The 26,802-nt window shown below is 35.0% G+C and overlaps 1 protein-coding gene across 3 annotated transcripts in view; it reads left to right on the plus strand.

Annotated features, from left to right (window-relative positions):
- The window catches only part of PPIP5K2 (diphosphoinositol pentakisphosphate kinase 2), an 81,520-nt gene that overhangs the window by 40,994 nt on the left and 13,724 nt on the right, over positions 1 to 26,802 (plus strand). For 2 of the 3 annotated variants that reach the window (XM_060093217.1, XM_060093218.1), the window contains 10 exons: positions 939 to 1,080; positions 1,684 to 1,907; positions 12,396 to 12,523; positions 13,104 to 13,218; positions 16,909 to 17,016; positions 17,106 to 17,222; positions 20,490 to 20,657; positions 23,235 to 23,408; positions 24,708 to 24,780; positions 26,418 to 26,537. In XM_060093217.1, coding sequence (XP_059949200.1) covers positions 939 to 1,080; positions 1,684 to 1,907; positions 12,396 to 12,523; positions 13,104 to 13,218; positions 16,909 to 17,016; positions 17,106 to 17,222; positions 20,490 to 20,657; positions 23,235 to 23,408; positions 24,708 to 24,780; positions 26,418 to 26,537 — 1,369 coding nt within the window. The remainder of the gene's footprint in view (positions 1 to 938; positions 1,081 to 1,683; positions 1,908 to 12,395; positions 12,524 to 13,103; positions 13,219 to 16,908; positions 17,017 to 17,105; positions 17,223 to 20,489; positions 20,658 to 23,234; positions 23,409 to 24,707; positions 24,781 to 26,417; positions 26,538 to 26,802) is intronic. The other variant, XM_060093219.1, reaches the window with a different exon arrangement.

Here is a 26,802-nt window from a genome sequence, read left to right on the forward strand (position 1 = left end):
GTTTCACCTTTGAAAATCCTGGACTTCAGTTTTGTCCCCTTAACCTAAAAGGATATTAAAGCTCTATTCTTCTTCTCTGCTGTCTATTCAGAATCAACAGATGTCTCCAATGCAAAAATAGCCTTAAAAGCCAGTATCACTCTCTGGATCTCTGACCTATGAGTTTGGTTTCCATAATTCTTAATATCTTATCTCTCAGATACCTTAAAGCAGAAGTATAGAAGTTCTTTTCCCAGGATTTTTACTAATCTTCAGTGGTTAGATTGGCCTAAACTACCTAGTTTGCCATAACAGGAAGTGGAATTCCACTTTACATTTTTTATATTTATACAAACTTATTTGATGGGGTTAAATTACTTGCCAAGCAAAGTTTCAGCAGTGAAAATTGAAACTATTTGTCATTAATGGCTTTTGTTGACTTGCAAAAAATCTCATCACAAAGGCATTTACATGGTGGTTAAGAGCACAGCTCTTTAGCCAGATTACCTGCTTTTTTAATCGCACTCTTTGCATACTAGTGGTTTGATTTTAGGGAAGGTGCTTTAACCTCTGTTAAGTACCTCATCTGGAAAAAGTGATGAAAATAATAGTCTCGAGGTTATTACATGTCAATATATGTCAAATGGTTAAACCATATTTGCAAATACCAAGTGAATCAGCAAAATGTCTGCAAAATGTTAGAATAAAATCTCCTTGTAAGTTAGAGTACTTCTAGTAGATTTTCCCTATGGATAATCTAATATTAGCTAAGGTTTAGGATTTTTTTAACATGAAATTTTGAGGGTTTTATTTCCTCCTTTATCTTATTTCTGTACTTTGGGGGTCATCTTAATTTGTAGTTTGAAGTTATTCTCCAGCTACTGGAAAATTGTGTATATTGTTCTCTTGGCCAATTGAGCATAACCAGATGTAAAAATATATACTCTATTCATTTGTAGCTTACTCCATCTGGAAGCATTTCTCTTATCAAATCAATGCATTTAATTAAAAATCCTGTGAAGACCTGTGACAAAGTGTATTTCTTGATACAAAGTTTGACTTCCCAAATCAGACATCGAATGGAAGATCCCAAATCATCAGGTAAATATTTTGTTTTCCTTAGATTAGAAAACAAATAAAAAGCACTATCCAGTTGCTATAAACATTTTTAAATAAGATGCACCAATCATAAAATATTCAAGCCTTTAATGCTATATCTAGCATTAGATAGGTATGTCTAGGTATAATTTGAGTTAGTATATATCCAGCAAAAGAATAATAGTGAAGTTATAATTGCTTTTATCTGTGGTAGCATGAAAGGGATAACAAAACATTTTTATTTGGTTAATTATGTAGCATTACTGTGCAGTTCAGCAGCAAATAGGCAGCATAATAAGAAGGAGCAAGCAACAGGAATGTGATCAGTGCTCTGGCTCTGAGACTAGCTTGGTTAATAACCTGGGCAACTAACGTATGTAACATATGGAAGGTCTTCTATAAAACCAGTTCCTAACCCATGTATTTATACCTTTATTCAAGTCTACAAAATATATGGTTGCTAATAGTATATGCCTATGAGAACATTTCCTAGCTTGTTAACAATTTTACCTTTGATATTTAAGAAGTTTCTAACTACCAATTTTTAATATATATTCTTTATCTGATTTTTAAGTTTAATATACTAAAACTGTTATGTTGTTTTAGATATTCAGCTTTATCATAGTGAGACCTTAGAGCTCATGCTACGTAGATGGTCCAAGTTGGAGAAAGACTTTAAAACAAAGAATGGAAGATATGATATTAGTAAAATCCCTGACATATATGACTGTATAAAATATGATGTCCAGCATAATGGCTCCTTGAAATTAGAAAACACAATGGAATTATATAGGCTTTCAAAGGCATTAGCTGATATTGTTATTCCTCAGGTAAGTAATTCCTACATATCAATTTTCTTGTACTGTTATATAGATACTTTTAAAATGTCTATCGGTGGATAAAAGATAGTTGGTTTTTGTGTCCCAGTAAACCTATAATTTTAAAAAGGAAAGTAACTAATTATGAATTTATATTTAAAAATTTTTGTTATATTAAATCATTGTTTGATTTTTTTTTTTTTTTTTTTTTTTTTTTGCTGTACGCGGGCCTCTCACTGCTGTGGCCTCTCCCGTTGCGGAGCACAGGCTCCGGATGCGCAGGCCCAGCGGCCATGGCTCACGGGCCCAGCCGCTCCGCGGCATATGGGATCCTCCCAGACCGGGGCACGAACCCGTATCCCCTGCATCGGCAGGCGGACCCTCAACCACTGCGCCACCAGGGAGGCCCTGTTTGATTTTTTTAATAGTCTGTAGTGACTTTTTAAAATTTAAGAATTGATACTCTTAATAATAATATGCTAACAACAAACAAGACAACTGAAAATAGGATGGGATAAATCACTTAAGTATTTATTGGGCATTTATTGTGCACCTACCAACTCTGTGCTATGGGAATGTGTGCAAAGTGGGAGAAAAAGGTAGTTGTGTCCCTATATAAATATTGGAAGTTTTTTTACTTTATGTGGAAGTATTTTGAAAGTAGTATTTAGAGGCCGGGATGTAAGTAGTTATTTGTGGGGTGTGGTAGAGGTGGAAGGGAGGGCCTTTTCATTATAGGAGAGTAAAAATAGAGGTGTAACCAAAATTCAGATAACTGAAATGTAATTAAACAGAGAATCAGATGATAATAAAGAGACAGGTGACAAGTTGAAATAAGAGATGTGTTAGAAGAAAACAGTTGCAGATGCCCTTTGGAGAACTTCTTTCAACTCAATTACTAAAAGATCATTTGGACATTATAAAAGGGAGATTGGAGTAAATCACACATTCCAACTGTGAACCAAAGTTAAAAAGCAGGAAAAATGAAATACAGTTGATTTTTGACCAATGTGGGTTTGAACTGTAGTGGGTCCACTTATACGCAGATTTTTTACAATAGTAAATACTACAGTACTGCATGATCCACATATCCACAGTTGAATCTGCCGGGGATGCAGAACCACAAATAAGTTATTCTCGAGTTTTCAATGGTGTGCAGTGTTGGTGCTCCTAACCTCTAGTTGTTCAAGGGTCACTGTACATGAAAAGTGTAAAGATTGTATATAAAAGTAGCCTCACTTAAAGATACTCATATATAGAAAACAGTGGGGTGGTTCCTTAATAACTGAAAATAAAGCTATTTTATGATCCAGCAATCCCACTCCCATATATCCAGAAAAGATAAAAACTCTTAATTCAGAAAGATACATGCATCCCAGTGTTCATAGCAACACCGTTTACAATAGCCAAGACATGGAAACAACTGAAGTGCCCATCAATGGATGATTGGTTTAAGAAGATGTGGTGTGTGTATGTATATATATCTCTACACACATATACATATATATACATACACACACCACATATACATACACACACACCATGGAATATTACTCAGCCATAAAAACAAAATATTGCCATTTGCAGCAACATGGATGGACCTAGAGAGCACCATACTAAGTGAATTAAGTCAGAGGAAGACAAATATCATATGATATCACTTGTATGTGGAATCTAAAAAATAATACAAATGAATCTATATTAAAAAGTGGAAACAGACTCATAGACATAGAAAACAAACTTACGGTTACCAAAGGGGAAAGGGAGAGGGGGAATGATAAAGAGTATGGGATACACACCGCTATACATAAAATAGATAAGCAACAAGGATTTACTGTATAGCACAGGGAACTATATTCAATATCTTGTAATAACCTATAATGGAAAATTATCTGAAAAAATAGTGGATTGGCCAAAATGTTCGTTCGGGTTTTTATGTCACAGAAAAACCCGAACGAACCTTTTGGCCAACCCAATATATAACTGAATCACTTTGCTATACAATTGAAACCAGCACAATACTGTAAATCTACTACAATTAAAACTATACTTCAGGACTTCCCTAGTGGCACAGTGGTTAAGAATCCACCTGCCAATGCAGGGGGCATGAGTTTGATCCCTGGTCCGGGAAGATCCTACATGCTGAGGAACAACTAAGCTCATGTGCCACAAATACTGAGCCTGTGCTCTAGAGCCCATGTGCTGCAACTACTGAAGCCCGCATGCTCTGGGGCCCACAAGCCACAACTACTGAGCCTGCGTTCTGCAACTACTGAAGCCCACACGCCTAGAGCCTGTGCTCTGCAACAAGGGAAGCCACCATAATGAGAAATGCATGCACTGCAATGAAGACCTAACGCAGCAAAATATATATATATATACTTCAGTGTCCTTTTCCTAATATTCACAGAATATCCAGGAAAAACTGGAGACTTTGAAAAACTGGGAATTCAGGCTGCACAACTTACCTATAAGTATTTGTGTACATGTTAAAGTTTAGCTTATTCTTTCAGCATGAAAGAATAACTATTTATTTGTTTGGTCAGTGTATGTGATGTAGACAGGTTTAAGTATATTGTATAAATCAGTGATTTGCAAATAAATTCTCCTTAAAAGAGGATAAAAATATCTCATACTGCAAGAATATGTCTTTGGGCCTCACTATAAGAAACATAGACTTAGAAAACAAGGACTTCGTCTCTGACAACATCTTTCATTTGCTAAATAGTAGTTTTATTTGCAAAAGAGGTTTTATTTTACACAATAAAAAGTTGTATTTTTATAACAGATAAGATATTTTAAGACTAACATCAAAATGAGCACACTAAATTCGGCAGAACTCGATTTTAGCTACATGGTATAGATATTATAGAACTAACACTGATTTCATTATAACTCATTTGGTAAAGTTACTAAATCAACATCCATCTTTGTTATGAAATTCAAGATAGAGAATTCATTCAAATTTTACTTACTAATAAATCTGAGAAAGAATGGTTACTCTTAATTCTGGTAGGCATGTAATTAGTTTGCATTGGAAGCATACATAAGACTGATTTTTTTTTCATCATTTTGGATTGCTTTGACATTATTCCAGGCTCAGTGCATCTTAGTTGTACTTATTCTTACAATGAAGATTATTTCAAAGTATACTTTTAACAGATAGGCTGTAAATATGTGACCCTTTAAAATATTTATTGTAGCTATATGCATTTTTCAAGGTATGTTTTCAGTATATCTGAATGTTTCACCTACTCAGTGGCTAAATAAATACACTAATGATTATTAGCATAATCATGTCTGTTTTGTTACATGGCTTATTTAATATCAAGCCTCTTCTTTCTCAGTTATGTATACTAAACATTCTAGAATTGGGAATGAAAAGTTTGTTTCTAAGAGTTGGGCTCAAAAGAAAACTTAAGTGTTAATGAGTTTTAGATGATAATTTTTCCTACTTACATAGTGTCTGTACTTTAGGTACATTACTTACATAGCTGAAGAAAGTTTCCACCATCTCCTTGTAACTTAAATTTTTATAATGAATTTTCTTAAAGCATTATAATTAGAAGAAACACTAAAGATTAGAGATGGTTAGGAAAGATTTGAGACATCATTTGTATCACTCAACTTATCTGTCATACTCAGCTATTCTCAGTCTCACTTATAGTAATTGTCTTATGATGCAATTAGGTTAGATTTTCTCAACAGTCTGAGAACTTATTTGAAGACATCTCCAATTATTTATCTTGGATAAATTATCTTTGAAGTCTTAGGGCTCTTTGGACAATATTATGCCCAAGCTTCCAGGAATCAGTCTTAGTTTTGTTCAATTCATAATTAAATTTTGGTAATTTTATAACTTTAAAAACAAAGGTCTTTTTATTATGCTTTCCTCGAGTTCCAAGATTATAAACTGAGGAGAGGACAACTTGGGGTTTACCTCCCTAACTTTTTGGTTTGACTTTCCTTATTGTGGCAGAAACTTGGGGCTTCCTTTTTAAAGAACTGTTGAATTCAGTTAAGTAAATATTCTGCTTTGTTACTTTAGTCTCCATGGACAAGATTTAGGTATTTTCAGTCACTGAACAGATAACTAAAATTGTAAACATATTTATAGTAATTGTAATAAAGCTAATTTGTAATGGAAAAAATGAGAAATTTGCACGTTTACTTGACAAAGAATATTTCAAGCTTAGAGACTTGATGACTTAGTCAAATAATGTAATATTTTGACTAGATTAAGAGAGTATTGCTATCTTTGCAGGAAAAATGTATATGTGTTCTGCTATGTCTCCAAAAAATCAATTTTCATTCTTACATTGCATTAATTCTTATAGCTATGCTGTGTGAATTATGTAATTCTAATCATATGTAAGCTTAAGTATGATCAACATGATTTTTTAGTTACTTTGAGAATTAATAGTTTTAATTATGGTTGGTATTTTTGCTGTGATGAAATCAACTTTTTAGCCTCAGTGCTCAGAAAATAGCCCTGATTTACAAATGATACTTAAAAATTGGGAATCCCCTGGCGGTCCAGTGGTTTGGACTCTGTGCTTTCACTGCCAAGGGCCTGGGTTCAATCACTGGTCGGGGAACTAAGATCTTGCAAGCTGCACGGCGTGGCCAAAAAAAAAAAAAATGGTACTTAAAAATAATCACAGTGGAATGTGACATCAGCATCATGGTGGTGTGACATGCTCCCTATGTCTCTCCCCTTCAATCTACAACAGTAAAACATGCATAACTCAACAAAGGTGCCTCTGCTCAACACACCAGGATGCCACAAAATTCCATACATCTGTATACCTGAAAGTGGCTGGACTGGAACATATAGAGGAGGTGGAACCAGGGGAACAGTATAGGTGGTACCTGTGACCCCAGACTCCTAGCCACAGTTGGCTGATCCTGCAGCCTCAGAGAACCCAGGAGCAGTGGCGCACACGATTCCAGCCTCTCAGCTTCAGTGGCACCCATGGCCACAGGGAACCGGGCATTAGTGACAGTGGGGCCTGCAACCCCAGCCAGGGAGGTCTCCGTAGCTCTCATTACCCCCTGCAACTGCCCGTAGTGGCAATGCCCTTGAACGCTACAATCCTGGACACGGCAGGGGTACCTGTGACCCTGGCTCCCTCCCCCACCTTATTGGTCCCCTTGTCATGGCGGAGCCTAAAACCTTTGAGACCCTGAGCACTGTGGAGGCGCCTCCTCTTCTGGTGCCCTAGGCAATGACACCAGCACCACCAGCAGCAACAAGGCACCAATGACCCTGGAGGCACAATAGCGACAATGAGCACACTGGGTAACAACTCTTAGCAGGTGTGGTGGAGTGTCAGAAGTGTCTATTTCTCAAATATGACCAAAGGCAGCTCGTGTAAGAAAAACCAAAAGCTTGTGCTATAGTGCAACCTACTGGAAAAGAGAAAAAAGGCCTCTAAATACTAATCTGTTGAATTGTGAGAACCAAGTTTAAAAAAACACTTTACTTAAAGAAGAAAACTCTTCACACTTCAAATGTGCCAGCAGAGGAACATAAAACACCATGAAGAACCACGGTAACACAGTATCACAAAGAGAAAATGTCAGTTCCCCAGAAACCAAACTTAAAGTCATGGAATATTGCAAACTAACTGGTACAGAATTCAAAATGGCTATCATTAAAAAAAAAATAAAAAATAAAAAAGCTATCATGAAGAAACTCAACGAGCTTCAAGAAAACTCAGAAAGGTAGTCCAGTGAGCTCAGGAATAAAATGAGTGAATAGAAGAAATACTTTACCAAAGAGACCAAAAAAACTCTTAAAAATATGTATAGCTGATTCACTTTGTTATAAAGCAGAACCTAACATACCATTGTAAAGCAATTATACTCCAAAAAAGATACTTAAAAAAAAATTTTGGATCTGAAGAATTCAAGAAATGAGATGGAGAATGCATTAGAAAGTATTGGAAATAGAGCAGACTATATGGAAGAGAGAATTAGTGAGCTTGAAGATAAAATTATAGAAGTGCTACAGGTAGGAGAGGAGAGAGAATTAAGATCTAAAAAAATGAGGGAATTCTTTGAGAACTGTCTGATTCTATTTGGAAGGCAACATCAGGATGCTGGCTGTCCCAGAAGGAGAAGAGAGGGAGAAGGGAACAGAAAGTTTATTTAAAGAAATAATAACTGAGAACTTCCCAAATCTGGGTATGGAACTGGATATACAAGTTCATGAAGCTGAAAGAATTCCTAAATCCTTAAATGGTGAAAAAACTGTAACCTATCCCTCTAAGATCAGGAGCAACACAAAGATGCCCATTCTCACCATTCTTATTCAATATAGTATTGGAAGTCCTAGCCAGAATAATTAGGCAAGAAAAAGAAATAAAAGGGATCCAAATTGAAAAGGAAGAAGTTAAACTGTGACTATTGGCAATGATATGATTTTATGTTTAGAAAACCCTGAAGACTCCTCAAAAAAACTGTTAGAAGTAATAAACGAATACAGAAAAGTTGCAGGGCATAAAATCAACATACAAAAATTTGCTGCGTGTCTATACACTAACAACAAACTAACAGAAAACGAAATTAAGAAAACCCCATTTGCAATCTCAACAAAAAGAATAAAGTACCTAGGAATAAATTTAAGCAAGGTAATAAGAGACCTGTGCCCTAAAAACTGTAAGACATTGTTGAAAGAATTTGAAGACACAAAGAAATGGAAAGATACCCCATGCTCGTGGATTGGAAGAATTAACATTGTTAATGTGACCGTATTACCTAAAGCAGTCTATAGATTTAATGCAATTCCTGTCAAACTCCTAGTGACATTTTTCACAGAAATAGAACAAAAAATTCTAAAATTTATATGGAACAAAAGACCCCAAATAGCCAAAGAGGTCCTAAGAAAAAAAGAACAAAGCTGGAGTTATCACACTCCCTGATTTCAAATTATACTACAAAGCTGTAGTAATCAAAACAGTATGATATTGACAGAAAAGCAGACATGTAGATGAATGGAACAGAATTGAGAGCCCGGAAACAAACCCACACATATATGGACAATTAGTTTATGATAAAGGAGCCAGGAACATACAATGGAAAAAGCATAGTCTCTTCAATATAGTATTGGGAAAACTGGACAGCCATATGCCAAAGAATGAAACTAGACCACTATATCACACCATACACAAAACTCAAAATGGATTAAAGACTAGAGTGTAAGACCTGAAACCATAAAACTAAAAGAAAACATAGTATGCTCCTTGAAGTTGGTCTTAGCAATATCTTTTTGGATATGTTTCCTTGGGCAGGGAAACAGAAGCAAAAATAAACAAATAGGACTACATCAAACTAAAAAGCTCTGTACAGTAAAGTAAATCATCAACTAAACGAAAAGACAGCCTACCAAATGGGAGAAGATATTTACAAATCATATTCAATTTGGAGGTAATATCCAAAATATATGAAGAACTCATACAACTCAACAACAACAAAAAAACAGCCTGATTAAACAATGGGTAGAGGAGCTAAATATTTTTCCAAAGAAGACATACAGATTGCCAGGAAGCTCATGAAAAGATATTCAGCATCACTAATTATTAGAGAAATGCAAATCGAAACCACAGTGAGAGATCACCTCAGGCCTGTTAGAATGGCTGTTATCAAAAAGGCAAGAAATAACTAGTACCGGACAGGATGTAGAAAAAAGTGTGGTACACTGTCAGTGGGAATGTAAATTGGTGCAGCCACTATGGAAAACAGTATGGAGATTCCTCAAAAAATTAAGACTAGAACTACCCTATGATTCAGGTATTCCACTTCTGGGTATGTATCTGAAGAATATTAAGACTCTAATTCGAATAGATACATGCACCCTGTGTTCATTGTGGCGTTATTTACAATAACCAAGATACGGGAAGTGCCCATTGATGAATGGATGGATGAAGAAGTAGTATATATAATACAATGGAATACATAAAAAAGATACAGTCTTGGGCTTCCCTGGTGGTGCAGTGGTTGAGAGTCCGCCTGCCGATGCAGGGGACACGGGTTCGTGCCCCGGTCCGGGAGGGTCCCACATGCCGTGGAGCGGCTAGGCCCGTGAGCCATGGCCGCTGAGCCTGTGCATCCGGAGCCTGTGCTCCACAACGGGAGAGGCCACAACAGTGAGAGGCCCGCGTACCGAAAAAAAAAAAAAAAAAAAAAAAAAAAAAAAAGATACAGTCTTGCCATTTGTGGCAACATGGATGGACCTTGAGGGTGTTATGATAAATAAGTCATTCAAAGAAAAACTAATACTATATGATTTCACTCAAGTGTGAAATATTAAAATTTTTTTAAAATAAATGAACAATTACCAGAAGGGAAAGGGGGTGAATTGAGTAAAGGGGATAAACTGTATGGTGATGGGTAGAAACAACTTCTGGTGTTGAGCATACCGTAGTTTATACAGAAGTCAAAATACAATGTTCGCATGAGACATGTTATAAACCAATGTTACCTCAGTAAATTAAGTAAATAGTAAAAGAGCCTCAATGGTATGATGGAAGATAAGAACATCTAAAGATTATATTTGTTATTAAGAGTCTTAATTGAGATGGCACACATTTATTGAAGTTTGAAGATCATTTCTTTGGTGATTGTGTTATGAAATGCAGAGGATTCTTTATAATAACATTTGCAATATAAAGTCCAATGATACTCATTAAATATCACCACATAATAAGCTTTCACATATCTTCATCTGTTATTTTAATCAGTTCTTTTTATGGCAGAAATATTATAAGAGAACTTGGGTATCTAACAATTAATTATTTGGTCCTAGTTGGTTGTGGCAGCTTGCTTTTTCAGCTCTACAAAATAAGTCACTGTTTTGAAGGGAAAGGTTTTTTTATTATGAAAGTAATATATCTTTGTTGTAAAATTAGAAAATATAGATATAGCCAAAAAAAATCAGTATGCCATTACCAACTAGAGAAAAACATTTCACTGTTTTGGAAAATTCTAAAAGGCCTTTTCCCATAAATTCATGGATAAAATTTTTTTCATAAATTCGTATATATAACAAATGTATTCTTTGCAAAAATGAAACCAGGAAATGCATACTATTTTATAACCTGATTTTTTTTCTTGGCATCAAGAAATTTTTTCCAAATCAGTAAAGCTAAATATACTTCATTTTTCCTAATGGCTGAATGATGTGATGTAATAATAACTATTTAACCAATTTTTGACATTTGGAAATGTGGATTCTTTTACTTTCTTTCACTCTCCTTATGCATATGTCTTCTACATACAATCAAGAAGATTTCCAGAACTCTTTTACCAGTTTTGTTACAGACCAGCAGTGTATGAGAGTGCCTGTTTCATTACACCTTGCTAATAACAACAGAAAAATTTCCTTTGATGATTTTAATTTCAACATTTTCCTTTTGTTTACACATACATACACAATTGCATACATATTTCTTTTTTTCATACCAATTTCACAGTCATCTATGTTGGTGAGATTATTTAACCAACCAAGCTTTTGTGTTTAAGGTAAATGACCCAAGAGGTTCCATTTTCATACGTCTTCCATCTAATCAATCAGCCTTTTCTTCATTAGGCAGTTTTGAGATTTATTATGCATACTAAAGTTTTGCCATCTGGGAAGTACCTGGTAACAGGAAGTAGCCTTTAAATACAGGTATCCCAGAAGGAACTTGGAGGGAGAGAGTGTGCCTATTTCTTCCCTCTTCTCTACTCTTCTTTCTTTCCCTCTCTGTCCCTACCTCCCTCCGTCCCCACCCCACTTTCTGCCCTCTTCCTCTTATACCCTCTCTTCCCATCTACACACACATCACAGATTTTTTTCTTATATCAGGTCATTTTCTCATGTACCCCTTTGAACTGTAATTTTTATTATATTTCTTATAATTACTATGTTTTCTTAACACTTTGGATTGTAATTCCTCATTTAATTAACTTATAATGGTTATAGAGCTCATTAACTTTGATAATTTCATGGCATTTTTGGCTAACCACTAGTTAAAACTTTTACAGTATTGGCCAAAGGCTTTTAAATAATTTGTTAACCTTTTTAATCTTTGACATTCAAATAGACAAAAATTTCATGGTTTCAATTTATATTTCTGTACATTTATTGACTATTTGTTCTGTGCTTTAGTGTTTGTGCCCTTAATCCATCTTTCTTTTAGGGTTGTTTCTACATTTAAAACCTGATTGAGTTGAATACTGTTCATAAAGATTACATTCATCCATTCATCCTATTCTCTTTAGAAATTACTTTCTTTTTCATTTCCACCAAAAAAAAAATTCTTCTAATTACACTCAATACTTTGGGGAATAGTGTACTTGAAGTTGCAGAAATGTAAACTAGGAACATTGTATAATGTTCAAAAGAGGCTTAATAAAAATACTTGTTGCTCACTAAAATTCTTAAATTTAGTAGTACCTTTATTGGAGTTCTTTATTATTATACCCTTTTTCTAATGTTGTGTATTTTCTGCTCAGGAATATGGTATAACTAAAGCTGAAAAACTGGAGATTGCCAAAGGCTACTGTACTCCTCTAGTTAGAAAAATTCGCTCAGATCTTCAAAGGACACAAGATGATGACACTGTAAATAAACTCCATCCTGTGTAAGAGACTGTACTGGTATTTAAGTCTATAGGCATCTGTTTTTGCATTCTTCAAATCTAATGACTTTTTAATGTTCCTATGGCTAAATCAGGAGTGTATCACTTGGCACACTGTGGACATAAATATTACCTAGGTATTTCTAATAGTTAACTTCCAACCAAGGTTCTTTTTGGCTCCAAATTGGAGAAAAAGCTGAGGCAAACAGGGAAAGAAGATGTGTGTTATCATTCACATGTGATCATCAGTGATCATTCTCATTCAGCAGCATTAACATCTGTGAGCTTCTTTAGTGCTATGACCTCTTTCATTGTTAATAAAGGTGCTTAAATGACCTATTTACAGTGAACTTGACTAATATTAATGCTTCTTTGACTAATCTCCGTGGTCCCAGTTATTTCCAGTTATCTTCATGTTAGAGGAATACCTGCTAAGATAACACCTCAGTTGTGATTGGAAGAGTGATAGATTTGCTTACTGTGTTCTTTTGTTTCTAGTAAGATTAAATTCCATTTTACAAAATAATTTCATTAAGTTTTAACTGCATGGTTACGTTTTAACACCGTCTGCTCCTTACTTTAGGTATTCCAGAGGTGTTCTGTCACCTGAACGTCATGTCCGTACCAGATTATATTTCACCAGTGAAAGTCATGTGCATTCTTTACTGTCTATTCTTCGCTATGGTGCCTTATGTGATGTAAGTAGAATAAGTTATATAAATCTATTTAACAAATATGTGTTATTGAATTTGTAATCAAATCACTAACACCATTTTTTACTGTGCAGTTTTTAATAACGCATTATTTACCATCATTTGTCAAGGGTCTACTGTATACCACACACTCTGCTAGATGTTGGAGATAATGACATGTTCTCTTCCCTTTGGAGAAGATCCATTTAAGCAAACAATAATACAAAATATTGTAGGTGATGTTACAGGCCAGTGGCAGTGAGATAAAGAGAAGCTGATGAATTTGCATTGTTTAGGGGTTAGAATCAGTAGTACTTGGTGTTTGGTTGGACGTTGTGAGTCTTATTTACTGTTATGTAATAAATCATACCAAAGGTTACTGCCTTAAGACAACCACAGTCATTTTATTTTTTTCTCTCATGGTTTAAAGGCTGACTGTGATCAGGCAGTTGTGCATTGGGCCTCTTGTGAGGTTGCAGTCAGACAGTGGCTCGGGCTCAAGTCATCTCACAACTTTCTTCTCATGTCTGGTGCTTGATGCGCTGGCTGTCACGTGGGACCTTGGCTGGGGTTGTTGACAAGAATACCTACAATGGCCTCTTCCTGTGACCTGCTTCCTCAGAACATAGCAGCTGAGTTCCAAAAGTGAACTTCCTAAAAGAGCAAGGAGCAAGCACAAAGCATTTTTATGACCTAACTTACGAAGTTATGTAGTATCACTTCTGCTGAGCTTTTTTGGTGGAGGCAGTCACAGAGGCCCATCCAGGTTCAAGGGGTGGGGAATAGACCCATATTACTAGATGAGTGGAGTATCACTGTCACTTACTCATTGTAAGATGAATACTTGGGATTGGATGTATTTTGGTGGCCATATTTGGAAAACAGAGTCTTATCACAGTATGTCCGTTACCCACACAATCCATATTTCTCCCTCATGCAAAATTCACTTAATCTCTCCTCCAGTATTCCCTCAGGCTTATCTATTATAGCATAAACTTGACATCCAGGATCTCATTATCTAAATCAGGTCCAAGTGTGGATGGGACTCCTTGGGCAGAGCTCCTTGAGTGCTCAAGAGAACTCAATCTCATTTCAAAGACCTATGAACTGAAGATACCAATTGTCTGTCCTTCATACATTCAACATACAGTGGTGGGATAAGCATAGAATAACTGCTGTAGATAACTTTTTCAAAAGAGGGGAAAACAGAAGGTACACCATGGTCACTGGTCCATAGCAATTTTGAAATCTGCCTAGGTACTTACTGCTCATTCCTTAATTAGGGCTCTGTCATACTGCCAGGGAGTTGTTTATAATGGTTCATGGCTTCATACTTTGGGTTCTTGATTGCTTCATCTAGGTCATCCTTTCTTTTCCATAAAAAGTAGCTTACATTTGCAGCTAAGTTGTTTTCTTTAACCTGCTTCCTGTCCAAGGAAGTTTGGGGATCCAAAGGTCTGTTTATTTTTAGTTCAAGATGGTATAATTTAAAAAACAAAACAAAGAGGAGTAATTTATAATCTACTTTATTAAACAGTTCACACCCACAAATCTTAAGAATAAGCCCATTTCTACATTGGGCTCCCTCTGTGTCTACTGAGGGATAGTACTCAGCAGTCCTTATTGCTTAATAGTGAGTATCTGAGAGACATGCTAGTATAATCCTGAGAAAGTCTTTGCGTCTTTGAAAGGTCTGTGAGCCTTAAATCTTTCTGAAGTCTTAGCAAGTGTTTTTACAGTCACACCCATGTTTTCATGACAGATTCCTGTGTTTCTGTTCTTCCTGGAAGCCACCTTTTAACTATAGCATTTTTTGTTCTCTAGAGAGGCTAGGAATGAGAAACAGTTTTATTTCTGAACTCTGCAAGTCTTGGCTCCCTTAATTAACCATTTCCCTGTGGTTTATCTCCCTCCTCTCATAGTTCATCACAGGCAGTGAGAAGAATCTTGGTGGCCTTTTGAGAATTTTTCCTGGAATTTTTGGTAGCTAGCTCATTGAGTTCCACTGTCTGCAGGCTACAGTGTTTCTACACTTTATGCCACTACCTAGCAAGGGTTCTTTTTCCTGTAGTTTCCAGTATCATTTTTTTTTAACCTTCCTATAGTCCCTCACCAACAACCTCCTCAGTGCCCTTTCAGGCTTTCACTAACACTCTCTTTTTGAGTCATTTTAACTTTCACCAACACTCTCCTTGAGGCCCTTTCTTTGCTTACAGGTGTGGAAGGTAAGAAAGAAAAGAGAGTCAAGAAAGGTTCCCATATTTCTAACAGGATCATCTACAAAATTACCCATCATTCACTGATAAGTAACACTTGGGGGAGTATCAGGCATTAGAAGGAAAGTCATGAGGTTAGATAGCTTGAATTTGAGGCACTAGTAGGCTAGTCAAGTGAAGATAACCAGTAATATGTTTATATGTAAGGCTAGAGGTTTGGGTTAAAGGTACAGAGTTGGGAAGCCAACATATTAATGATGGCTGAAGCAGTGGCTATTAATAAGATTCCCAGGAAATTTATATGTGAAAAAATAAAACATCTGTTTTTGCATTCTAAAACAAATGCAAACATTTGTTTGCATTTGTTTTAGAGATTGGCAGTGGAAGTGATATTTTGTTTTAGAGATTGGCAGTGGAAGTGATAACCACACAGACTTAGAAATTTTAATATCCCCTTTCTTTCTCAGTACACTCAAACCACAGATTATCTAGAATACAATGTCACTTCTATTATATATCAAAAATATCTTTTCAGCCATCTCCAAACTGGCAAAAAATAAGAATTAAAAAACTTTTTCTACGTATATATTGGCATATACATTTAGGCACATCTATAAGAAAATCATCTTTAAAAGAAAATGAAAATGAATTCAACTTTGTTTTCTTTTGTACTTTTTAAAATAAAGGGCAGTCAGTGAAATGTATGAAGATTTGGTATATGTCTCCTGATTCTTAATTTCTCTTATCATTGGGCCTTGATGAATAGTTATTATCAGAGTTACCCTAAGACTATGTAAGTGTTCTTTTCCCATCAAATTTTCCAATTCATATGTTCTTGTTTTTATTTCTTTTTTATTCCTTAATAGAATAGCAAAGTGGCATCCCTTGCATACATATGAGGATTAGTGGAGCTTTAATAAAAGAAATAGAGAAAAAAATGACCCTTAATTAGCAAGGCAAGAGCTTATGTATCCATTAGTAATGATGGAATTGTTTTAGGGGAAGAGAGATACATCTCTTATGTGGTCACCTTTTAACTTTCTTGCACTTATTTTATAAGGTAGAAAGAACATAGAAGATGTAAGAATGGAGAGAAAGCCTATAATTGGAGCATAATAGTGAGTGATGGATAAAATTGTAACAGATAAGTTTGGAGAGCCATGCCTTGAGGATTCTAAGAGGATTGGGAAGCCATTAAAAGGTTTTAAGCAGGGAAGTGAATGGCTTTGGTTGCTGTGTAGACAATAGATAGGTAGAAGTAGATATGAGGAAACCATTTAGGGAGCTATCACAGTGATCTAAAGAAAGGTGATGTAGTTTAGACTTAGGGTGGTGGCAGTAGAACAAAGCTTGTTGAGTATTAAGTATTCACCTCATTTGTGTGGTATCAATCAGGATTAAACAAATTACCATAATGAAAATAAAGTGGTTTTAAAGTAACATAATATGAGAAAATGCTTACCATTTACCTTTTGTTCAGGAATCAAAGGATGAACAGTGGAAACGAGCTATGGATTATTTAAATGTTGTCAATGAACTCAACTACATGACTCAGATTGTTATCATGCTTTACGAGGATCCTAACAAGGTAACAGAGTCTTGATTTGCATGTGTTACCAGAGGTAAATAAATACTTCGAAGTTTCTCATTTTGAAAGTGTTCTGTAATATTTTTTAGGATCTTTCATCTGAGGAACGCTTTCATGTTGAATTACATTTTAGTCCAGGAGCCAAAGGATGCGAAGAAGACAAAAATTTACCATCTGGCTATGGATATAGACCAGCTTCAAGGGAGGTAATGAAGATGAAATTTTCATTGCTTAGTCCTACAGTTCTAAATATACATGAGGTTTCTTTAAGAATTTTCTATTATGTACTATAATTCTTATCTCAACTAAGTAGCAAGATGGTTTAAATTTCTTGAAGTATGATTTGGGTAGACAACATTTTTATGCATATTAGAATTTTATATTTTATCTTTTCTCTAGATTTTTTGGATTTTTAAGATCAGTACTTAGAATGGATAACTATAATTTTTGTTTTTGTCCTCAAGTCCTACTTGAGGACTAATCCATTCTTTACTGTGCTAAGCACTTGTTATGAATTACTGCATTTTAATTCTTAACCTTACAAAAATTAAATATGTACTCAGCTATAAACTTTTTCTTACTAAACTATAATACATATTCATAAACATACCTAAATCGTAAGTGTGTAGTTTAAATGATATATCACAAAATGAACACAATTGTAAAACAACTAGCCAGGTTATAGATAGAATATCATTCTAGAAGAACCAGTTGTGCCCCCTCTGTCTCACAACCTCCCTGCCTTCGCCCCAAAGTTATCTACTATAATGACTTCTGGCACCATAGATTAATTGTGTCTATTTTTGGACTTTATGATCACAAATGAAATCACAAAATACGTGCTTTTTTGGGGTGGAGAGTGGGTTTGGCTTTTTTCATTATGTGTTTGAGATTCATCTGTTCTTCATTTTTGTTGCCATGTAGGATTACATTAAATAAATATGGTGCAGTTTATTAATCCATTTCACTATGATGATCATTTGATTTGTTTCCAGTTCAAGGTTTGAAGATGGATGCTTTTATGAAGATTCTTGTTCAGGTCTTTTTCTGAACATATGTACACATTTCTTTTGGATATATATGTAGGTGTAAAATTGCTGGGTTATAGGGTATGCATATGTTCAACTTTTTAAAATACAGTCAAATAACTTTCCAAAGATACTACCATATCTTTATCAGCACTTGGTATGATTAGTGTTTTTAATATAGCTATTTTGGGGACTATGTAGTAATATCTTGTTGTGGCTTAAATTTACATTACCCTCACGACCAATAAGGATTAGTACCTTTTCTTATATTCATTGGTTATTTGAATATGCTTTTTGTGAAGTGCTACTGGCTAGGACTATTATGGTGTTGAGTAGAGGTGTTGATACTAAGCATCCTTAGTATCATCCTTGTTCATTCCCAAACTAAAGCAAAAGGTCATGTTTCAAAGTGAACTTTTTGGAATTTTGATTGAAATTACATAAACTGTGCAGATCAGTGTTGAGAGAAATAACACTTTTACAGAATTGAATCTTCTAGTCCAAGGACTTGGTATACAGCTCTGAATTTAGTGAGCTATTCTTTATATGTTCTTGATAAAATTAAGACTTTTTTTTAATGTCTTGTATTTTCTTTGTCAGAGTGATTCCTAAATTCTTTATGTTATCATAAATGGCTTATTTAAATTTCATTTTCTGTTTGCTATTTTCATATTGAATTTTAACTCATTTTTATATAGAGATTTTATAATTAACAACCTTACTGCATGCTGTTTATTCATTCTAATAATTTATCCATAGAGTCATTTGAATTTCCTATGTATATGATCATATCTGAATGATGACAAATGTCCAGCAAAATGTTGAATAGATTTAGTGATGGTGAGCACTCTTGTCTTTCAGTGATTTATTAATTGTGATGATTGTTTCAAGTTTTTTTTTTTTTTTTTTTTTTTTTTCTTTTTGCGGTATGTGGGCCTCTCACTGTTGTGGCCTCTCCCGTTGCGGAGCACAGGCTCCGGATGCGCAGGCCCAGCGGCCATGGCTCACGGGCCCAGCCGCTCCGCGGCATACGGGATCCTCCCAGACCGGGGCACGAACCCGTATCCCCTGCATCGGCAGGCGGACTCTTAACCACTTGCGCCACCAGGGAGGCCCTGTTTCAAGTTTTTAGATATCCCTTACCTGGTTGAAGAAGTTTATCTTTATTTTCTATACCCCTTAGTTTGATGAAGATTTTTATGTACTTCTGCTTGGCTTCTTTTAGCTAACGTACGTTCGTAAGATTCATTGATGTAATTAGTTTTAGTTTGCCCATTCTTAGTGCTTTAAAATATGTGTTTTAGTGTAATTTACCCAATTTATCCATCCTGTTTATTTATATTAAAATTTATTTATTTTATTTATTTATTTTTGGCTGCGTTGGGTCTTCGTTGCTGTGCGCGGGCTTTCCCTAGTTGTGGCGAGCGGGGGTGACTCTTCGTTGCGGTGTGTGGGCTTCTCATTGCGGTGGCTTCTCTTGTTGTGGAGCATGGGCTCTAGACGTGTGGGCTTCAGTAGTTGTGGCACACGGGCTTAGTTGCTCCGCGGCATGTGGTATCTTCCTGGACCAGGGCTCAAACCTGTGTCCCCTGCGTTGGCAGGCAGATTCTTTTTTTTTTTTTGCGGTACGCGGGCCTCTCACTGTTGTGGCCTCTCCTGTTGCGGAGCACAGGCTCCGGACACGCAGCCTCAGTGGCCATGGCTCACGGGCGTAGCTGCTCCGCGGCATGTGGGAATCTTCCCAGACCGGGGCACGAACCCATGTCCCCTGCATCGGCAGGTGGACTCTCAACCACTGAGCCACCAGGGAAGCCCTACCCATTCTACTTAGATGGATATTTAGTGTAACTTTTTTAAACGTATCTGTTTTTTGTACTATACTGTGAGATTCTTATAATTTGGGACAGTATCTTATTCATCTATGTCTTGGCACATGGTACATACTCACAAAATATTCAGTGAGTCATCAAATGGTTGTTATTTAACTATGCAGTCATCACATTTGTTGGAAATATTTGGCATAGAGTTTGAATTTTCTAAAATTTATAACTTCAGCTACTGTTTCAGTCTGTGGTTGAGTTGATGGCATTACTGGTAACAAAACTGATCTCTTTTCTCTTACTGTCATTTATTATTTTTGCTTATTTATTTGGGCATTGGATGAAATTTAATTAAGTACTTTGTTTTATATGGCTCTCTATTGTTGTGTTATGGTTTAATTTATCCAAAGAGTATGTATTTCTTGAAGTCAGGAACTCTGTCATCTGTCTTACAATATCCAGAATAATACTAGGCTTTCATAAGAATTCAATTATTAATTCACTTGAATAAACAAACTTGTATATGTACTGCAAGTGGCTACACCAGTTGGTGGTTGAATTTGTTCATCTGAAGAGATTGATTTGTTTTATCTGAATTTTATTATGTTATATTCTTTCTGCACAGAATGAAGGCAGGAGATCTTTTAACATTGATAGTGATGATGAGCCACATACTTCTAAAAAAGATGAGGTTGATCGAGCTGTGATATTGTTTAAACCTATGGTATCAGAGCCAATTCATATACACAGGAAGTCTCCACTTCCAAGATCTAGGAAGATGGCTGCAAATGAAGTAAGTATATATCAGAGCATGTTTTTTATGAAGTAAACTAACTATATTTTAATAAAACAGAAAAGAAAATACAGCTTTAATTATCAAGCTTGGGAACCTAACAGATTTTTAATTGTCAACTTTATTTTTCAAATAAATTTTTTAAAATATAGAGACAGAAAATACAAAGATTAATTTTAGAATTTGGAGCTTTATAGTTTTCATAGCAAAGTTGAATAGAAGTAGTAAAATAAGGCCTTTCAAAGACTTGATCCATTATTTTCTTGTCACTTTAGGTTATTCTAATAAAGAACTTTTTTAAAAGTCCGATTTAATGGCTCAGGAATAATTTTTGGTTAAAAGTAGTGAGGAATTGCCAGAGATGCTTCAGCAACGACTGATTCCAATGACACTGTAGATTAAGATGTGAAATTCTGAATTGTTAACCTGATTGCAGAAGTCAGTATAGGAATTTGAAAATTTGATGCTATGGTTGAAAAATTTACCTTTGTATTAAGGTCTGTAATTAAATAACTTAGGCTAATTCTTATGCTCACTAACAAAATAACATTTAAATAACTACTAAAATAACATTTAAAAGGAAAGTTGAGGGCTTCCCTGGTGGCGCAGTGGTTGCGAGTCCGCCTGCCGATGCAGGGGACGCGGGTTCGTGCCCCGGTCTGGGAGGATCCCACGTGCCGCGGAGGGGCTGGGCCCGTGAGCCATGGCCGCTGGGCCTGCGCGTCCAGAGCCTGTGTTCCGCAGCGGGAGAGGCCGTAGCAGGGAGAGACCCGTATACCGCAAAAAAAAAAAAAAAGGAAAGTTGAGCAGTTGGAATAAAGTTTAAGTAAATCTTTAACATCTGTATACATTTTTATACTCTGGATACCTTCTTTTTGGGTTATTTATATTCTCTATAGGATGATTCCCCCAGCACTGATTTGAGATCAGTGCTTATAAATTTTTCTAAATGCTCAAGTAAAAGTATAAGATAGGAAGAACCATCAACTTTTAAGTTAGAAAAAAATTTTTTGTTGATGATTAAATATGCCAAATCTTGAGAGTTAGGTATAACATCTAGCAGTTGGTGAGTAAGAACATAAACAACAACAAATGAGAATTATGCTCATTTCTATTGCCCCATATTATACAAACATATGTGCTTTTTGATTCTCAAATTTCAAATGTATGTGTCCCATTTTGACAATTATGTATAGGAAAAACATCTCAATAAAATAGATTGTTGTAATTTTACAGTGGAAAATGTATACTAGTTAGGGTTCCCGTGAATGGGATATTTTCAGTTAATTATGGGTTGGCCAAAAAGTTCGTTCGGGGTTTTCCTGCGTTCTTTCGGCCAACCCAATATAAAAGAGGATGATTAACAATTGTAGAATTTGGGATTATTTGTTCTATTATAGCTTAATTTAAGAATGAGAAACCTGGGGTTATGTTCAGTTATCTTTAATTTCAGAAAATTGGGAAATGACATTTATTAATGTAACCTAAAATACCATTTGTGTGAGGGCAGTGATTTTGGTGTTGTTGAACAAAGCAATCTGCAATTCATCAGACTGTTCAGAATTTCACCATTAAACCTTTTTTCTGAACTCCAGAAGAAGTCTGTAACACTGATACAGTCAAACGTATTCTGAGTCTTCATTTTACACCTCATCTGTATTTGTGAAATCTTCAACAAAATCACTGCTCTTTGTTAACTCTTAAAACTCAGAACACATTTATAAACCTTTTTCTCATAAATACTTAAATAGTTGCTTTCAAGAGATTATTTCTATGCCATGCTAAACTTTTACTTCCATAAGGTAAATTATTCAAGTAAAACCTTGAAGACTTTTTCCAGCGTCCATCATCTCCATGGATATCAGAAGTTTGTACTTCCAAAAGACATACAGAGAAAAAGACTATTCTCTTCATTTTGTGCAAGTAGATTTTACTCTGTCCTCACTGTCTGAAACCTGAACATGCAAACATGTAAAATGAAAATGTTTGCTGCATGTTTTGCCTACTGAACTCTATAAATGATCTTTGGAGGGGGTAAATAGATAGATAGCTTGAAAGTGTAAACAAGTGCAGTTTGAATCCTCCATCTTATGATCTCTAATTTTTTTTGTCTGGCAGACAGATTTCCTTTCATACATATATACAATGAAGTCTCTTTAACCCTTTGCAGGATTCTTTAGTGCTTTGGGTTGAAAAGTTTGCCCAATATAGCATAAAACCTCTTGAATATCATATTTTTAACATTGCTAAGATAAAAAAATTGTTAAAATCTTTCCAGTTCTAAGAGGGAAGTGACAACTATTAAGCAGTATAAATATTTTGTATATTTAAGATAGTAATATAATTCTCATAATCATTATTACTTACAATTAGATTTATAACTCACTCCTATCAATTTCTCAAATATTAAAATATTTGGCTCCCAAATTACTGTTTAATAGTTTTTTAAAAATTGATAAACAAATGCAAACAAACTGTATTTTTTTTTCTTTCTGATCATTTGGCTCTGTTGTATCTAACTTTGCATGCTCTGCTTTTTTTTTTTTTTTTTTTTTTTTGCCCCTTTCTCACTTCCAGGAAGAGAGCCCCCTGAGTGTGTCTAGCCCAGAGGGTACTGGTACCTGGCTGCATTACACCAGTGGTGTGGGTACTGGGCGTCGAAGACGCAGATCAGGGGAACAAATCACTTCTTCCCCTGTCTCCCCCAAATCATTGGCTTTCACATCCAGTATTTTTGGCTCATGGCAACAGGTTTTTAAACTTTACTTCATTAAACATTTTTCCTCCCCGCATTCAGAGCAACAAACAGCTGTCTTTGAGGACATCTAATCCCTTATATTTTACATCAGAGTAAATCCTTCTGTTTTTAAATTTTGAATTCACTTAAAAATGCTTGTAATGTCTCACAATATTTGAGGGAAAGAAACCACTTACATTGCATGTGTTTAGCATTTTTACTTGGGGGGGGGGTAAATATCCAGGATTTTAAAATTAGTCAATAAATTTTATACTCCTGGAACTTTAGCTTGTTAATTAAAATTTTTTAAATGTAAAGAAATCTTTTTTTGACTTATATGTTCTTTAAAACATTCAGAAATGAAATTACATAATTTGATGATAAGAAAATTTAATAACCTTTTCCCCCATAATTGAAAAATAGATTCCATTTGGAATTTGCTGAGAATGTGAACATTTTTTTAAATATCAAAATTTATGTGGCCCTGTGTTAATTAGCAGGATACATCTAATACTGATGGTTCTCTCCCTCACTTTCTATTATCTGGAAGTATTTAATAATTTCATACAGTATGGGTTTTTTTTAGTTGTATAATATCTTAATGCTCTCTTTAAGATAAAAGGGGACAATGTATATGTGCCCATCAACAATATGCCCCAACAAAAGGGGTCAAAATAAAATTACTTCAGAAGGACTTTTTGTGATGACATTTGGAAACTTAAAATACTATGGGTTTTTTTGTTTTTGGTTTTTTCACAATGGAAGGTCTGCTCATACAGATGACTTTTCCGAGAATTTCAGCAATTTCCTTTTGGAAATATAATGCATTGATTATAGGAAAAGGGATTATGGTATCCATTAAGGCTGTGAATATTTAAAGGTTACTCTGATAAAGCCTGTGCATGGATCAGTAATTGTATGATGATCTCAACAGTCTGTCTGTCCTTTCTTTTGTTTGTGATTGTTTTTTCCCCCTTCAAATACAGGAGCCGTTTAAGAGTGGGCATTTGGCTTCTTTTAAGAGAGAGTGAAATTATTAATTGTCTATTAATTGTTTCTTTTCATCTGTCTTGTTTCATACATGATATTTAATTCTGAATGCCTGCTTCGCACCACTTCATTGCAAGGACCTCATATGAAATGGACTCCCTTCAGAAGGGGATCTTGCATGATCTTTCATAATTTGTGTATTTCTACTAATATTTATCATAAGCTTATTAACCTTTGTCTGTCTGGAACAGGCTGCAAATGAAGTATGGACTTTTTAATTTATTTTACTGTTTTAGTTCATTTATTTTGCTTTCCTTGTGCAGGTTGTATCTGAAAATGCTAATTACTTGCGAACACCAAGAACTCTTGTAGAACAGAAGCAGAACCCTACTGTAGGTATGTGGTCTAAAGGAAGTTGTATTCCAAACCTTAAACTCACTATTTTGCACACATGTAAAACTCTTCAGAGGTGAAAGCATGACCAAATGCTATGCTTCAGTTTTTATTTAACATACACTAATTCAGAAATGTTGAGTCATAAAGCTCAAAATATAAAGTTTTGATGAAATAAATATGAAATAACATTAATTTTGTTTCATAACCCTTTTGAATGCCCATAATGTAAACTACTTAGTCTAATTGCCAGAGCTCATTTTTAATCTTGTATTCTATAAGTTAAAATCCCAACATGTTTTAATTTAGGAAGGAAACTTCATTTTTCCCAGCTGATAAAGATGAAAATACGCTATCACATACAAAAAGAATCTACTATTCTGATTAAAAAATTTTTTAAGTGGGGAGTGTTTCAAACCCTATCTGGGTATATTAATTATCCTTTTGGTTTTGTTCATCTCTTAAGGAAAGCCAAAGCAAAACTAATTTACAGTGACAATGTTAATTCTTTATTGACCTATAGAACATAATTGTTTCTTTGCTAACACTCAAGCAAAGCAACATTGAAAAAAACCTTTCTAAACTTATTTTAGTTTTAAGCTCATGATAGATAAACTACATGAGATAATGACATATTATTTTCTGTAAATAGTTGTCTAAATCAGTTTAATAACAGCATAAATAAATTTCATTATGTTTCAACTATGTATGTACTATGATCTCTATACTAAGTTTATGAACTGTCCATTGATGCCTACATACTTGAAAAATCTCTCTTTAATTACATACATGTTAATTTGATACCTTTTGATATTCCCACAGTGTCTTGCCAGATACACACACACACACGTGTGTGTGTGTGTATATATATATATGTGTGTGTGTGTATATGTGTATATATATATATATATATATACATTACTCATTTCTTTATGTATCATAATGTATCTGATAAAAATTTACTTAATCCTTACCCAGTGGTAAAAGTTTTACTTGGGTATAAAGACTTTTACTACAAGTTAAGCATCGGATTGGGGTCTTATTAATTAAGATCTTAAATCATTTAAGTATTAGGAATTTAGAGTGATTTAGGCCTGAATGACCACTTAAAAGGAATTATTTCACCTGGTCTTCTCACAAATTTCATAATAGATATTGATAACTCAAATTCAAGGGCATCAGGAAAGCTTCTTCATTTACAGATATACCTTCAAAAATATTGATTTAGTATGATTTAATTTATGCTAGGAGAAGTTTTTTTATATGGCCTGCTCATGCAAATTGATTGACAGAATTCCTTATCATCCTAAATTAATTTTTATGATAGTGTTTTTTTTAATATGTATATGTCTAATTATTGTGTGGGCATATTATTTTCCTCAAAGAACATTTTCTCCAAAAAAATAAAAATAAATAAAAATAAAAAAAGAACATTTTCTCCAGTGTAAAATGCCTCCATTTGTACATATGATAAATGGTGGTGGTGATTGTATTAAGTTGACATTAAAAGTGAATTGTGAGCCTGTTCAGGGCACTGCCAGATATGTGTGGTAAGAGCCATGTTATTGCATGCTGCATGAATTCCCAATGTGAATAGAAGAACACCCGTTGTTGTATGTATTTTCTCTAACTCCCATCAGGGTCTCACTGTGCGGGCCTGTTTAGCACCTCGGTGCTCGGGGGTTCTTCAAGCGCACCTAACCTACAGGATTATGCTCGTACTCATCGTAAAAAGCTGACCTCTTCTGGCTGCATAGATGGTATGTGCACACATGCACACACAGATTCATACCTACACCCATGCACACACCCATGAGCATACGATATTTCTCAAAGGCAAGCCTAAGGCCACTGACTGATGCAAGTGGAATCCTAGCACCCTTTGCCTAAGTGACTGTCAGTGCTCTGTTATTCACTACTTGGGTCCATGTTTCCTCAAACAGTTAATTGTAGTTAGACTTACAGTACTTGTTCAGTGAGTGTTTCACTGAAATATGAAATTTAGGACTACATCATGTGTATTCT

The sequence above is a fragment of the Mesoplodon densirostris genome, chromosome 3, assembly GCF_025265405.1.
Source record: "Mesoplodon densirostris isolate mMesDen1 chromosome 3, mMesDen1 primary haplotype, whole genome shotgun sequence".
NCBI lineage: Eukaryota > Metazoa > Chordata > Mammalia > Artiodactyla > Ziphiidae > Mesoplodon > Mesoplodon densirostris.